The 17,791-nt window shown below is 34.6% G+C and overlaps 1 protein-coding gene across 1 annotated transcript; it reads left to right on the top strand.

Annotated features, from left to right (window-relative positions):
• The first annotated feature begins 699 nt into the window (after nt 1-699).
• On the top strand, nt 700-11,351 carry LOC113226320 (O-acyltransferase like protein-like). The gene is made up of 13 exons (XM_026458905.1): nt 700-913; nt 1,698-1,995; nt 2,366-2,536; nt 2,769-2,848; nt 5,045-5,238; nt 6,472-6,586; nt 7,444-7,652; nt 7,943-8,136; nt 8,723-8,861; nt 9,015-9,201; nt 9,930-10,072; nt 11,085-11,193; nt 11,284-11,351. The coding sequence occupies exons 1-13, from the start codon at nt 700-702 to the stop codon at nt 11,349-11,351; spliced, it is 2,121 nt and encodes a 706-aa protein (XP_026314690.1).
• The last annotated feature ends 6,440 nt before the right edge of the window (nt 11,352-17,791 follow it).

The following is a 17,791-nucleotide window of genomic DNA, read 5'->3' as shown; positions in this document are numbered from 1 at the left end:
ATTTTCAGTACAAATCGGCAATTTCATACTTTAACCCCTATTATAAGGAATACGGAAACTAAATTGGCATTCACAAAAATAACAGCTTTGAAATAAGTCCTTCTGTTTGGGAGCTACGACAGCACAAACAGAAACATATACTCAGACAAATGCTTCGAACTCCTAACTCACCGTTTGGTGTCAGAGGTAAAAAAATGTTTCAGGATTACATGTTTCAATTTGATGACCACTATCTGTTGGTAATTCGGAGATAGCAGCAGAGTTCACAATGACGATTAGAAGTGTCTCTTAACATTTTTGGAGAAAAAGTAATTATAAAAGAACAAGCCCTGAGTGATATAACAACGCACTGTCAAAATTATAACTCCTCTCTTTTTACGTCGGGGGTTATAAATAGACATTATCATAAGACGAGAATTATATATTTCTATATGCATTTAATGACGCACTCACTTGAGAATAATTTGATAAAACCCAATCATAAAATTGAAAAAAAAATCACTACATTAAAATGACGTAGAACTAACAATATCATTAGTATTGATATCGATTATGAGCACGGATAAGATTAAATATATTAAGATTTGAAGAAATCTTTTTAAAATTTACTTTAACATTATTAATATAAAAGTTACTGTATCTGACATTAGTATCACAGTTATTTTTGTGACTAATAGACGTTTTGTAACTTTTCTCAAGATGATGCCCATTAAAATTGTTTACGTGGTATTAAGCACATTAGTGTTAACAAACAAAGTAAATAGTGACCAAAACAAAAGAGCCATAGATATTGAGTGGGAAGCCGTACATCCACCCTTTGATCCAAACATATACGAGGAAATTTTAGATCCTGAGCTATGTGCAAAACAAATCGAATATTTGATTTCCAACGATACGCTTTTGCTGATGACATGTAAGTATTGTGAAAGATTTTAATTCACATTTTGCTAATTGATTTTTATTAAATATTATGATGTTTATGTTATTTTTGGTGAAATTACTCCATTCGTTTGTTATTTTTAATACAAAATCGAACACACAGAAAAAATCCTTCAATTTAATAGGACCCGAACCTATGTCTATGCCAACACAGGGCCACAGTTCTATCAATTGAGCTACAGATCGAATCAGCGGATCTTAGGAATTTCTTTTAGTCTTTGTTACAGATCTTTTGTGTTGCATTTTTATCGGCTTTTGGCTGCTAAGTGAGGTTTCTCACTCAGCTGGAACCTTTTGCAAATTACTAATATAACCATGAACAAAGGGCAATTTTTTCTATAAATATAACGCCTAACAACATGTCAGCAACCCGAAAGAAAGTGCTCAAGTAATCGCTTCTTTCGAAGAAGATTCTGGGTACCTATCGGCTAGAGACATTACGCTCGAACAAAAAACTTTTAGCTCTTCCCACCAATAAATTAGTTCTGTTATCCAAAGATTGCCAATTTTTTGGACATGATTCACATGGAAGCGCTTTAATTAATTTTGTGTATTTATCCAGAAGAGTTAAGGGTACAAAACTTTATTTATATTTCCTTTTTTTTCTATAAAAATTCTATTCGAAAAATATACTCAGTAAAATAATCGTTATATTTCTAGACAATTATATAGCCTCCCGTACCCTTCTTTACTTACCATCAGATGTGATTGTGAACAAAGTGAAGGCTATACTATATAAAAAAAAATTATGCCTACAGTTCTCGAGACAGGCCCAAGGATACCACGTGGAATTCTGCAAGGAAATCTTATAGATCTAGGAAATTACCACCAATGCCTTGGTATTAACAAAGAAATCGATGATATGGTTATTGACGGGAAGTATTGCCAAATAGGAATTGGATTGTCAGAACTTGAAATTTTGGGTAGTAGAACTGAAGTGGAAAACGCAAAAAATGCAGTTGATATAATATCTAAAACTGATGGAATAAATTTATATAGAAAATTACGAAACAATTTAGAAGTATTGGATGGGGTAGAAAGTAAAAACGCCTTAAGGTAAGCCTCGCAATTAAAATTATTTTATTTCATGTTTCGCTCTAAATTATTTTTATGAAATTCAGTACATTGTGAGATTATAAATCGATAATACAACCCTTGCGAAAGTATTACCTACCTATGGCAGGAAGGCAGTCTTCCATGTTTGGTAACCCGTAATACGAATTTGCTGTCAAATTATTTATTTCACCATTTTCCAATACGGCCACCACATTTTTAACTTTAACAGTTTAGTTTTTGGAAATAATTCTCGGACAGCTGAAAATAGGTACGATTAAGGTTTCGTGACCTTCGAAAAGATAGACGTATTTGTTTTCCTAGAAGTAATGTGTTAGAAACGTGAACATTTACTGAATATCTTACGTTTTAGAATGAGTGCAGATAATGTGGACGATTTACAGTTTAGTGTAGCTATTTGTGTACCCAAGCCTTGCTCTGTGAGACAAGCGATAGAAAATCTCACTGAGTTGATACATTTTGAGGAACAATTTTGCCGATTTAAAAATGACAAACCTTTGGCACCAGGGGTCTATGTGGCTATGTAAGTATTTTTCTTTTCTTTCAACAATAACTCCATCACCAATTCTTAGGACTCAAGTCTGACCCATAAATAGTTTTGACATTGTGTAAAAGTTTTTAACAAATAAGATATCATATTTTGCTATCGTTCCAGTTTTTCAAATCCTGCTCACATTATCAGGATTTAATAACATCAGAAATAAAGAATGTGTTAGCAATTACACATCTAATATTTATTTCACTTTAATTTTCAGTGTATTCTTCAGTTCAATTGCTTTACTGGTTATTCTTAGTACAAGCTATGATATCTGGAATACAGTTATTCATAAACGGGGTAAGTTCTTATAATGTTCTTATAATAATATTGACATGTACATAGTGACAAAAAATAGCAACAGGTAGTGTCTGATATAGTCGTCAGTATTAAGATTTTCATACCCATTATGTACCAAATGAAACGTAAAAGCTTCTTTCTTCGTTAAAGCTTTCCACTCTCTCTATTTTGTGAATATCTTAATATCAGATACTACTAGAACTACTAACTGTTTTATATGAACTATTTATAACGTTCCAGATTATTTACATAGTCTTTTTCCTTCTATTTTGCCTACCTTTACTTAGCTTTTCGATGTTATCCTGGTTTTTGGATACTATATGATTAAAACACTGCCTCCGTGGCCGAATGGTTGCCATGCTCGACTGGGCAGTCGAGCTGAAGTCCCGGGTTTGATTCGCGTACCGGGAGAAATATTTATATCTCTCGTGAGTTTGGGTGTAATTTGTGGTTGTCTACATGTGTGTCCATGGCACCCGCGAGGTAGGGTTTCCCTAGTGCGGGGCTATCAATAAAATAAATTAAACAAACTAAAATTTTAAAAAAATAAATAAAAAAGTGCATATGGTAAACAATTTTCGCCGTTTGGCGTTTACAGTTACATACTGATAAATCTTGAAGAAAGTAATAATATTATCCAAGTGTCACTTTTCATACTTAGGCACTGGTATTATTTGCATAGATATGAAGTTAATGTTTTGTGTAGATAAATTTAAATTATATAATGAATATTATTTATATAAGGTCGCTTAGTTCGTGGAGTAGCTACTTGTGAAGCTTCTTGATTTTACCGACTTGCGACAAATGGTTCAATATTGCTTTATAGTTTGAGACGGATCCGCTTCCATTATACCTCTCAATCCATCATTGTCTGTTGTCCGGGCGTCCTCAACATTTATTTACAAGACTAAAATTTCCAGAACGGAAAGGCTTAAAACAATAAATAAATGAGTCGTTGTTAGTATTAGTTCCTTATAACATGTTAATATTGCGTGCCGCTTGAAATGCATTGTTTTCACGTCGGAACTCAAATTTGAAAATGACGTAAGTTTCCTTCGTGGAATGTAAAAAATTTAATTATGAAATGCTAATTTTGAAAATGGAATAAATCAAGTCTTGAAAATGAAACCAATTTAAATTTAGAATTCAAATTGCAGATATACTAGTGCCGCTAGTGTATAGTGAACAATGATTGTACCTCGATACTTGAACTAAAACTTTTTGAAGATGAATACTTATATCGACGGTTAACAGGCAATACCTCGTATGCCACATTGATAACTTCACAATAAGCGATAAAATAATGTTTTTTTTTACGTCTAATTTTAACTTTTGCTAAAAAACTTAGTCTTATTTTATTAACAATTTACATTACTTCAACATCTTAAACTAATTAACATTTGCTTTAGTTTTAATAAAAATGTGGCTAACAAGGCATTACTTCAAATTATAAAACTACATTTGTACTGACATGTGGAATACGAGTTATTAAATTTTTTAGATTCTTGGTCAAAAATAAAATAGGTTATAATGAAACAATATAATTTTTGTTAAGTTTAATATTACTATAATATTCTATGACAATAAATAGTAGATTGTACAACAAGTGCATAAAACACGCCTTACTACCCGAGACGAGACATCCGAGCCACAGGCGAGGGTGAATACTTAAGTCGAGGGTAAAATGGGTTTTATGAATGAGTTATACCCTCTGCTTTTTACTTCGATTGCGAGGATATTAAACAGCAATATTACAAATAAACAAACGACTATTTCATTAATGTAAAGATTCTCGGATTTATTAAAATGTGCGGAATGATGACATTACGATGCCGTAACAAGCAAACATTGTATGCATTTAAAAACATAACACTTAACAACACCAAAGCACCATTTCCCTGTACAACTCGCACGAAGTACCGAAAAATCGCAAACGTTGCCAATGCCAACTTGTCTTTAGCACCACAAATTAGAAAGATGCGCCAGCAAGCAAACTGTCACACAAAACGTCACACTTGACAACACTTAACAATGACAGACAAGTGGCTTGCGGCTTGACACTAGTGGATTATGATATTTTGCCGATTAAAAAATTAAGCGTTTACCATCAGTCATCAACCTCATTTAAAAAAAAAAGTGAGATGTGAGGTATTGCCTGTTAATCGTCGATATATTTTGTGTTTAATTTCTTTTCAGATCCCAAATCTCTCAGCACTATTTCTCTATCGTTCTCAGCATATACAAATGCTCGACATCTCATCACTTTTAAACCAGTTCGCGGTGCTTTAGAATGTGTCGATGGCATCAGAGCAATATCTATGGCTTGGATTGTAATGGGGCACTCGTTCGGTGTTTTTCCACCACTTATGAATATTTTGGACTTTTTTCAGGTACATTGTATATTTATTGTTCATTTATCTGTCTTAAACTTCGTTTTTAACCGATTTCAAAAAAAGGAGGAGGTCCTCAATTCGACTATATGTTTTTTCTATTTTTTGTATGTATGTTAGGCGATAACTCCGGTGTTTGTCAACCGATTTTCATGGTTCTTTTTTTTTGTTGGAAAGAGGGTACCTCCATAGTGGTCCCATTTAATTTTAAAGAAAATCATCCACCTCTAAGGGTGGCTGTTAACGCATTCATTTTTATAAATAGCGCCTAAGTTTTATTATAAGAGGCAATTATTTTAATGGTTGATTTTGCTATTCTCCAATTCAAGGCGTTTTCTCTCTCAATATACTTTGAGTTACGAGAACCGATTTTTATTATCTCCTGTATCAAGTCCCGCATAGTGGCGAACTAGGGGATGAATCCGGATTTGTGCACTTTCCGGTAACCGATTTCAATAAAACTTGGTAATTATACATATGTAATTTGCCACGTACTTTTGAGGTCGGTACTACGGTTTTAGTACTCTGTACTGAGATCATTTTATTGTAAAAAGCTCGATATTTGATAAAATGTACGCCTGATTTCTACCGAACAAGTACCCATAATTACTATAAGAAAGATCAAAATCTTTCATATTCAGATGATTTTGGTGTATCTAAAAAACTAAATTCGCGATTGTTACACATTGAAAATGAACTTATTTTTTCCGGCCCGATGTAACCTCCACTTCGTTCGTGAAGTAGCAAATTAATTTACCTCCATTTTTATTAACATGGCTTCCGCAAAGTAACGTCTGAATCTATTAATTATTTTTCCGGATCTAAATCGCGGATATTTGTTTTTTCAGACAAAACCTGCCATGTTTTTTTTCTTTCAGCGTATTGTTATTTCAAATCAATTTATATAAATAAAAAAAACATAATGTACAATTTGATGGTGACAGGGTTCTCTGTCTGTAAAGGACCCACCTTGACTCAGAACCAATATCTTACCTATTTGTACCGCCAAGCAGTACTCTTCCGAATTGATGGATAGGGAATGTCTCTTGACGCACAACGTGTTGCAATATAAAGATTAATTTCTTCTGGTCGTAGACGTTATCGTTAGCAGTGATCACTTTCTATCAGATGATCTTAATAACTGTTAAAATACCAGTAAATAAATTTTATTTAAAATATTTGCTAACTAATTTCTAAGCTTCTTATAAGTAATTTATTTTTACTCTACTGCAGTGGGGTATGTCAGTTGGTTCAATGTGGTTGACTACAGCACATATTGGTGTGGACACATTCTTCATGCTAAGCGGTTTGCTAATCGTCTACACTACAGTAGGAAAAATTAGCAGTAGTAAGTATCTATTCAAGAATCTTGACATAAACAGGCACATGTCTTATCTATTTTAATTTTCATCGAGTACTAGCTGGTGCCCGCGACCGCGTCTGCGTATAATAATTACTTCAACCTACTGTATTATACTAATACTAATTTTCATCTAAATGTATGTAAAAAGGTAACATAAACAAATAAGCATCAACATAGTTCAACAAATGAGAAAAAATGCAATACCTACCTATGTACCTTAGTACATTTTTGTAAACAACGATCCTTGTTTTTGCATTGTTTGCTAAAATATTAACACTTTGTGAGCTCGGTACTCTTGAACACGTCACATAAAGTTACTCTTGGGAAAAACAATTCAATGTACACCAGCTACTATAAGTGTTTACTTTTGAGCTTTGTTTATCGTCATCGCAAATGCTGCTTTCCGGGAAAACTGCAATCTTTTAAACTGGAATGGTATATCGGTCGTTTATTGGAATACGGGAAATTAAAACATCTTCTCCGTTTGCTATTCCAGTTATAATTATTGCTCTTATAATATTATGTCCCACGTGTGTAAATTGGAACCGTGTGGCATTACAAAGTCTTGGTGCATCAAGGTTAAGCATTAATAATACCAACCCCTGTACTCTCGTTCTCCGTCATATATTTTACTGCACAATGAAACAGTTTTAAAAAGTAATTTCATTTCGTTAGGCATATATTCCAAATGACAATATTAAGCAAATTCTTTATTATATCCCTGTGTATCTTAGAAAATCATGTCTATAGCTCGGTCTAGTTCGGCAATTGTTGTTTCTTTTTGTAAAAGTATATACCTTACACAACTTATCTTTGTAATTTTAATTTTGTTTATCTTACAGTGAAACTATTAAAGAACCTTCATCTATTTTATCTAAATCGACTTCTTCGAATGTTTCCTCTACTGGCCGCAACCATATTGTTGCAAGTTGGCGTGTTACATTACATTCATGACGGTCCTATGTGGATGACAGTAGCTATCCAGACTGAAGATTGTAGATCGAAATGGTGGTTAACATTGCTTTATGTGCAAAATTATTTTCGACCATCTGTATGTATTTCGTTTCTTTAAAATTTTCGTAAATATTAAGTTTAATATTGTAAGTTAAGTTTTTAAGGGATTATTAATATTAAACATTGATCTACATCACTGATCTACAGTCCATATTAGTGTAGTTGTAGTTCAATTTGCACAATGATTTATAATATTGTAAAGATATATGCAACTTTGTACACTTCTCATCGAATACCGTAAGTTCTTCATTATTCGAGAGTGTTACGATCGTTGTCATGTATTGCTTAAATAGTTTGCTCCATTATTAAGATTTTGTTCTTTTTTAGTGTTTAGGTCATACCTGGTACTTAGCAATTGATATGCAGTTACATATTCTGTCTCCACTGATTTTATTCTGGGTATTGTCAGGCAAAAAAAAACTGGCATGGTCGGCTTTGATTGCCTCACTATTAGTTTCTCTCACGGCGTCTTCAATTTACAACTTTATGTATAACTTCATTGGGTCTTCTATACGATTTATGTAAGTATTATGCAAATACCATTGACTTACAATTATATGGACGTCGGGTCCGCGCTAAAAAGTGTCCGCACTTGTAAGGCGCTAAAATCGTATACAGAGCGCGACACTCCGCTTTAGTATTCATTTGTTCTACGGACAGCGCGATACTGCGATGACATAACAATTTAAATTTCGAATAGGTGGACTTGGGACATTTTTTTCGTGGTTTTTGTATTAGACCCGTCGTCCATTTATTTGTATGTCAATGCCAAATACAAATTTATGTGTACGAATTTACATAAGTCAACCACTAATAAAATGGGAAAAATTGTGTCTAACATATTGGCCGTGAGTTTTACATTACAATGTTAATAGTTTCAATCGATAAATAACATAGTTATACCTATAATATTCCACTTTAGGGCATGACTTTTATATAAGTTGAAGGCTTAGTTAATTCACCATCCAGGGCTAATGTTGGTTGAGAACAGCCCACGTCCTCTAAGAATTTCGTTATTCTTACCGACACTATAACATTATTCACAGTTTTTATAGTAAAATAGCAAACAAATTGTAAATGCTCCATGCTAGGTTGTTCTTATTTCAGATTGGACCTAGAAGAGATCGACCGATACACGAGGTATTATTACTACAATACATTAACAAGATGTTCACCTTTCTTTGTTGGGATGTGCTTTGGATATTTGATCCACTACTGGCGCGAAAAGAATATTCGATTAACAAAAGTAAGTACTAAACCTCAGTTATTTAAGTACCGAATAATATGGTGTTAATTATTTTGTTCGATAGTGCTTATTTTGTGTAAAAGATCATGTCATTCAGAATATGTTCTTGCATGGTCCGATGAAGATGAAATTATAACAAAATATTGTTTATAGATCATGAATTGTATGTTATGGATCGTTGATTTAACCATATTGTGGTGTGCTTTCTACGTGTCCACGCCGATGAAAAAAGCTGCCTTTGATAACCAAACTATGGACAACTTAGTGAATTCTTTCATGCGACCAGCATGGGCTATTGGGCTTGGTTGGCTCATTCTTGCTTGCGCTGAAGGTTACGGAGGTGAGTAAATGTCTACATAAATAGTAATTTTTGTCAGTGTAGCCTTTTCCATTCCTCACACTCCTTAACCTCTTTATAGATGCTTTAGCGTTGTCTTTTATTTGCTTCCTGAAACCGATTTTCGGTCTCTCTCGCCTTCTCTTTTCTTTTATCTTCCACTGAATTATAACTTTCATAAATTCGTCATTACCTAACAAAAATCCAAAAATGTTCCCTTTTCCTTTTTAAAATGACTTTATTTTCTCAGTCCAGCTAACAATATTATTACTAACCTTTTTCCTTATATTTTATCGTAAATTTACATGCAAGTATTATAACATTAATATTTTGTACTAAGAAATTTGACAAGTAAATCTGCAATTGGGATTTCGCCAATGATATTTAAATTGAAATCAACAGTGTCAGGTTCAAGTACATTGAGTTCTATAACCCATAAGTTAGCAAACTCAATAGTCACAGCTAACAAAAATTACAAGAACTTCGAAAAAATTTTTAACGTATGGCATTCATGGGTTGTTTGTTAAAATATTATTTCAAAGAATATTAGCCAACACGGCTTTAAATATGTAATATTCAATAGAATTTCACTACATGTATGTAGGGGTACGAAACTGAACCTTAGTTGTTTAAATTTCATGAAGAAATATCATTGATTGGTGCTTATTCATGAAATGATGCTACCAATCTCCGTACAAAGTCAAGTGTGTAATATTGTAAAACATTTTTAGGCCCAATCAACTGGTTTCTATCCTTGCAAATATGGAAATTGCCATCTCGGCTTTCATACGCGATATATTTATTGCATATGCCTATACAGTTCGTTATAAGCGGAGCAGCTTCGCAACACGGCTATTTTTCTGTATCGAATTTTGTAAGTATCTGTTAATGTACATAATATTATCTGCATTAGACTTTGGTGCATTCGAAGTGTGAATGGTTAATGAAAAGAATTATGGAATGTTTATTATGAACCGATCAAAAGAACTGCACATAAAAGCGTACCTATGATTTGGTATGTATGGTTCCTGGTTATTACGAAAAATATCACCTATTTGATAATAAAATACACAAGATAAGTTTAGTCATATATTGACTTTCGACTCTGTTTAAATAATTGTAGATAAAGCTAAGACGCCACCCGTTACAATGCTTTCTTTGCGAATTAAAACATAATACAAAGTCAATTAAAGACAAAGGACAGGGTACACCTGGCGGTTATATTCATAGACAGCAATCTCTTTCTGGTAACCCTAGGTTAACAGGATATCCTTTAAAATAATAATAGGCAGAGGATGCAATAAAGGCTATTTTATTATAAATCTAATACTAATATTACATGTACATAAATAGAATTATAAATAATTATACTTCAATAAATGTTATAAGACGCAAGGTCACCTAAATGGCAATGAAAAGTTGGGAGGTTCATTGCGAGATCGAATCAGAAATGAGGATATCCGCGAAAGAACCAGGGTAACCGACATAGTCCAAAGAATCCCAAATTTAAGAGGCAGTAGGCGGAGTATATTACTTGAAGATAACAGATAACCGATAGTGCCTAGAAGTTTGCGAGTGGCGACCGCGTACCGGACGACACAGCGTGGGCAGACCACCCACAAAGTGGGTCGATGACCTGGCGAACGTTGCGAGAATCCGCTGAATGCGAGCAACACAGGACCGATCGTTGTAGTGATCTTTGGAGGAGGTCTATGTCTTTTGGCTTAAATGATGAAGATGATGAATGAATGTTTGGTAAATACAATACATAACACCACGTACTAGAGATACAGGAGTAAACAATTGTATAAATTTTGAACTGCTTTTGATAAAATTATTTGCTTCATTAAATTCTACTTTTGTGATCTTAAAGATTTTTTTTTTAGATTTTTATATACAGCGGTGAAGTTGTAATAATTTTTATAGTCAGCTTTGCTTTTACAATTCTGGTGGAATCTCCGTTTTCCGCTATTTTCAAAATGCTCTTAGGAGGTGGTAAGTAAAATATCACATGGAGGTTTACTAGAAAAATTATCTTTGAATTCCTGATTTACAGTTTTTTTCATACAAAATTATATTTTTCAGGTATCAAGAAACCTAAGTCAGAGAAACGAGATGATAAAAAAAATATTCAAAAATCTACTTGCGACTAATCGTGAGCTAAATAAAGCCGCGATATCAAATTCTATTCATTTAAACATTTGCCGTGGTTTGAAAGCGTCATTTCTAAAATATACAACCAGTATTGTTCCTTGAGAATTACTGAACTGCTACGCCGAAAAGTGCTACGATGGCGTAGCTTCACTGTATTATTATGATGTAGCACGTCTACAGCAGCCAGGCCTTCTGTGTACACAAGGTTTTTCTAGATTATAATATTGTAAATAAGAGCATAATGCTTCTTGAATTTTTAGGTATGTGGAAAAAACATGGCATATAAAAAGTAGCTCTCGTAGTGTAATATTTGTCGATGACAGTGAGTTCATTTATTTTTATGCACTGTCTCAATTATAATGTAAAAGTAAAATCAATTTATTACTTCTAGGGTTAAATTAAAAAATAAATAGAATTAAATTATGGAAACCGTTATTTGTGTGTTTTTTTTTTAAATAAATTGTAACTACATTTAAAATAAAAACAAAAAATATGCAGGATTTTTGTACTTTTAACGACTTTCAATGTGATAATATAATACTTTAGTAAACTTATTTATTATTTTTATTCAATAACTCCCAACGTAAAAAGCGGGAGTTATAAGTTTCCAATTTTTGTTCGTGTATATTATGTCACAGACAGCCCTGTCTGTCTGTAGCATCGTAGCTCCCAAATGGATGGATTAATCTCCAAGCGGTTTTTTTTATATGCTAAGTTCATTGGGGTGGTTCTAAGCTATATTTGATCCTTATCTGTTGCTGCACGTCTGCTAACTACACAACTCCGCGATCACTTACAGCAGAATCATTCTGTGTAGCCTCGACTAAGCAGCCGATCAGTTATTTTATTATATATATTTTTATTATATTGTACTGTAATTTTTATTATATATATTATGTTTATTGTCAATGTCATGAAAACAAAAATTAACCGTCAAAAATTTACAAAGATGCGTATAATATTACTAAAGAAACCATTGATAAACAATTTCACCAAATTATTATAATTTTTTTTATACATTTTAGGAAAATTCTCGGACAAATAATATAATTATAGTGTACTTAAATATGAGTAATCCAATGCTATTTACGAATTTCCATCAATATGAAACAATATAAAGTGCTTAGCAAGCCAAAAAGAGATTATAGGAGAAAACAAAGAGCTTAGTCATTAAATAAAAAAAATAATAAAAATTAAAATTAAAAATACTATTAATAAACAATTAAACGAACAAACTAGTGTATTCATAGCTAATCACGTGATGTGTCAAAGTGCCGTTTGGTCATTTCTCGCTTGACTATGTCTATTCTTGAACAAAACAAATCAAATTCAGAATGATTTAGTGTCGCATTGTTAAAAAGTCTCAATGCACGCAACATGTACGTTTTTGCCTATAATTAGTGCTCGTAAACGGCTCTTGCAGAGGTGGTCGACATCTGTACTGTAACAGGTTTGTGTGCAGGTTTATGTGTGACAACAATTCTGGACCATCAATATTACCGTTGGCGATCCTCATCAGAAAACTGACGTCACTAATGTCTCGACGTACACGAAGCGGCAAAAAATGGTACCTAGTACACCTATGCTCATAACCTGATGAAAATTGTTTGGGTTTGTAGTCCAGATAACGTAAATATCTCTGCTGAATTGCCTCCAACCGAGACCTATAGGTTTCATAGCATGGATTCCAAACTTGTGAAGCGTACTCAAACTGAGTCCGTACAAAAGAGCAATATTTAATCTTAATGCATTTGATATTAGTGAACGTCGCCGATGTCCGAATAATGAATCCAAGTGCTTTTGATGCCTTACTTACTACACAGTCAATATGCTTGTCAAAAAGTAGTTTATCGTCATGAGTACACCCAAGTCCCTCATTCCCCTGACTCTCAATATGTTGGTGCCAAGTAATTTGTAACCAGTGCCTATGGTTGATGTTTACGGCTGAATGTCATGTGAAAACATTTGTACACATTAAGTTCAAGCCTATTTATGGTACAGCAGGCTTCAAATCTGCCTGAAGATCGTCAACAGCTGTTTGCCCACGTATGACTTTTAGCACCTTCATATCGTCAGCAAAGAGCAAGATTTTTGAGTGAATAAAACAAGATCCTATGTCATTGATGAAGATGATGAATAATGAAGGTCCAAGGATAGAACCCTGCGGTACACCAGACGGGGCTGATGTCCATCTTGACATAAAGTCACGTAACACAACCGCCTGGCTTTTATTAGCTACGTAAGAAGCAAACCAGCGCAATAAATCTCCATGGATGCCTGCTACCATCAACTTCTTCAGAAGCACATTGTGATCTATGCGATCAAAATATTTTAGTGTAATCAGTGTAAACTGCATCAATTTGTGCACGGCTCTCCATGCCTCTTGCTATGAATTCATTGGCGATGACTAAGTTAGAGACAGTGGACCTATTTCTTAAAAAGCCATGTTGGTGTTCATTAAATGTACGATTCAATACCGCATAAACATCACTGAATACCAGCCTTACCAATATTTTTGCAAAAAGACAACTTGGAGATCGGATGATAATTTTCAATATGTGATTTCTCACCCTTCTTATATACAAGCGTAATAAATGCAGATTTCCAAATTGAGGGAACGATGCCTTCATTTAGAGATCTTTTGTAAAGCAAACACAGCGGAACTACAAGGCTGTCAGCACACTTTACTATGAACACAGGAGGAATATGATTAGGCCCACCGGATTTAGAGAAATCAAGGGATTTTCGCAGTTGAAGCACTGTAGATTGAACAATCTCAACTGTACTGATATAAATGGCACCTTGAGTTACACTGATAGGCAGATTGTGTAACCTTTGTTAAGGATCCTGCGCTGTAAAGGTAGAATGGAAAAATTCTGCGAACATATTGGAATTAGCTTCACCTGAATCTGCAGTAGTGTTATTATACATCATGACACCAGGATAGGAATTAGAGCATTTTAAACTTTGAACGTATGACCAAAATAGTTTAGGGTTGTCAACAGTTGATTTTTGAATTTTATCCAGGGAATTATCTAAACTTTTTTGTTCAAATTCAATAGCTCTTTTACGCAGCACTGTGATAATCCGAGATATTACCATATACTTTATATTTACGGTGAAATTTATATTTTTCTTTTAGAATTTTTATAATTATAAATTTAAAAAAAAAATTTATAATATTTTATGAATTTTTTATTAATATTTTTATTATATATATATATATATATAATTATTAAAAAACTTCAAAAAGAATGAGGCTCTCATTTTGAATGTATTTTTTTGTAGTCCCAGTCAAATTGATGATATTGAAATGAAAAATGAAAATATTCCACTTCTAAGAGTGGCAAATTGGGGGATGAATCCAGTTTTTTGGATTACACGGACTTTCCGTTAACCGATTTCTACAAAACCTAGTAGTGTTTTTTTATAGAAAATTACAATTATTTCAATAAAGTGAATCACCGCAAAAAATATGACTCAGAAAATGACTTGATTAATATGATATTGATCATTGTATCGATTGCTCATTGTATTGATGATTAAATTATGTCAACCAATATTCATTATTCAGATAATTATATCGCATCTAATGTTGTACGTTATGAATGTATTATCATTTTTGCCATAAAAACGATATGACTAATTAAATTAGCATCATTTTTTAAATTTTTTACCCGGTTTTTTTACATTTCAATATTTTTTTTTTTTCATAATATCAAGTGACGGGACGAACAAGTCGTGCACATGATGGTAAATAAACTACACGCCTGTCCATAACAGTCGTGATCTTTAAATCGCAAAGATCTGAGGGACACTGCCACTGCGCCCGTCACCCTGAGACATAAGTTGACAAGTTCCATGTGCCTAATTTCAACAACACCCTAATCCTTCTAGACCGGAACACAGTAATGCTAACATTACTGCTTGGCGGCAGAAATAGGTAAGGCAGTACTTCCCTGGACGAACTCTTACACAAGGAGCTCTACTGCTACTAAATGCAATAAATTTATTTATTAAATATCATTATAATAATAATTACTTGAGCAATGCTTAATTACAAAATAGCTAAGTCAAGTCAAAGTAAAATAATCATTTATTCCATAGGTAAAATTTTTACACTTGAAAACGTCATTTCTTTTAAGCTACTGCTCGTTCACTACGCTGACCTCCTTGAGACGAACGAGTAAGAAAGTCTAGGGATTGCTCTTTTCAAATAAACTTAAATGCAATGTAATGCAATGCAAAAACTAAAACTAACAAAGGTGCAAAAAATAAGGCTGTAGATTAATTATAAACTAATTGCTGATGTCTTACTACCGTGATATTCTTTTTCACGATTTTTTTTTTATTTCAAATGTAAGTGCGCTTTTGACTTCCATCTCACCTGATGGAAAGTAACGATGAGGTCGACGATGGAGTGATGTCCAGAGACGGGACGAACATGTCTAAGGAATACATACACTAGTAAATTTGAACACTTATCTGCCCAAAAAATTAACTAAGTTTTTCGTAACAAGTTTAAATTTCTTTTATGTGGTGTCATATGTGCCATCTAGTGACAAACGCGATGACGTTTCTCTTCAGAATCGAGGAGGTAACATAGTAACATAGCGAGAGTGGCGACTTGAAAAACGTAACGCACATGTTGTATTTGTTTTTGTTTTGATCGTATCTGTGATTTTAAAATAAATTAATAAAGGCCTTGTCCTCGGACCACTATCTCAAACCTGCCGGTTCGTAATTGAACTTTGATTTATTTCGTCGTCGTGTTTGTGAAGTGCGGCCGTTTAATTTGAATTCCCCGTGTATCTAATGGAGTCAGCAGGAAACGAAAAAAGTCCTAATCCAAATAATATTCAAATCAAAATCAAAATCAAAAATCATTTACTTCAGAAATTAATCCATATCATTTGTTAGTTACAGGCACTTATCAACTATGTTAGTACAAGAATATTTAACAAATAGTAATAATTATAGATAAATATATATTATTTTATAAGAACGTACACAGGTTTATGAAGGGCATCCCACGCCTCCAAAAAAGGACCGTCCAGCCTCTCCGCCACCGTGGCCAGGAGGCTGTTGGAGCTGCCGCGCATGCGTCTTCTCAATGATGCCATGCGTTTGCGCATTATGGCATGGAAGCCATCAATCTGCGTTTCCGCGAACATTCCAGATGCACTACAATGACGCGGCAGCCCCAACAACATCCTGAACGCGTTGTTATATTGGACTCGTAGGGCGCTGTAAGCCTTTTGGGTAAAGTGTATCCATAGGCTGCAAGTGTAAAACGACTGACAGTACGCTCTGAATAAGGTAAGTTTTACGCTGTTAGTACACCTTGCAAACCTACGGATCAACATATTACTTCTGACTGCCAGCGCCCTACGCTCCCTCTCTACATCCACGTCATCCCTGAGGCCAGCTGTGACCCAGTGCCCCAGGTACTTAAACTCTGTAACCCGCTTCAGAGGTGTACCGTTAAGTGCAACAGGTGGTAATTGGTCTGGCAATGTCACCGCTTTCGCCTCAAAAATCATCAGCTCACTTTTAGAGGTATTGTACCTGAGGCCATGTTTCACCGCATACCGCTCACAAATTGCCACCAGCGTCCTGAGGGCACTGATGGAAGGGCTCAGCAACACCATGTCATCAGCATAACTAATGTTATTTACAAAAGTCCCATCTACCGAGCATCCTACCATGGCGCTGCTGAGCTCCTCCACCAGCCGATTGACGTAAAAGTTGAAGAGTGTGGGCGACGTCAACCCCCCCTGCCTCACCCCACACTCCAACTTGTACGGATCGGATAGCACATCTGCCCATCTCACAACATTGCTTTGATGACTGTACCAATACCTGAACAACTCCACCAGCTCACCGAGTAGTGTAGTGTCTTCATACAGCTTCTGCCATAGTTTACCATAGGACACCAAGTCGAATGCCTTCGACAAGTCCAGGAAACATACGAATACCGGTGTTTTCCTGTCTGTGTAGTATCGAACAGTGTGCTTAAGGCAAAGAATTGCTGCCTCTGTGGAAAGTCCAGATCTAAAACCAAATTGTGCGTCACTAAGTTTCACATGACTATCCAGTTCCCTGCCAAGCACACCGTCCAGCACTTTTGCAACAATTGTTGCCAGTGAAATGGGCCTATAGTTTCCTATGTCAGAAGCATCACCTGTTCGATTCTTTAAGATCGGCACTACCACAGTTGTCATCATATCATCAGGTAGATATGTGTGACCGACACAGAAGGTGAAGAGCATGGCTAGTACTCTAGACAGATGTACCCCAGCATGTTGCAGATGTTCTATACTGAGGCAATCGTGCCCAGGTGATTTACCACGCACCATACCCCTCACCACCCGTGCCACCTCGTCACAGCCGCTCGTCCTACTGCAGGTGGATCTCCACTCTCACTGACATCCAATGG

The sequence above is a fragment of the Hyposmocoma kahamanoa genome, unplaced genomic scaffold (assembly GCF_003589595.1).
Source record: "Hyposmocoma kahamanoa isolate Upper Pololo Valley unplaced genomic scaffold, ASM358959v1 190, whole genome shotgun sequence".
Classification (NCBI taxonomy): domain Eukaryota; kingdom Metazoa; phylum Arthropoda; class Insecta; order Lepidoptera; family Cosmopterigidae; genus Hyposmocoma; species Hyposmocoma kahamanoa.
The sequence above is the reverse complement of the archived record's forward strand: the minus strand, read 5'-3'. Positions and strand labels throughout refer to the sequence as shown.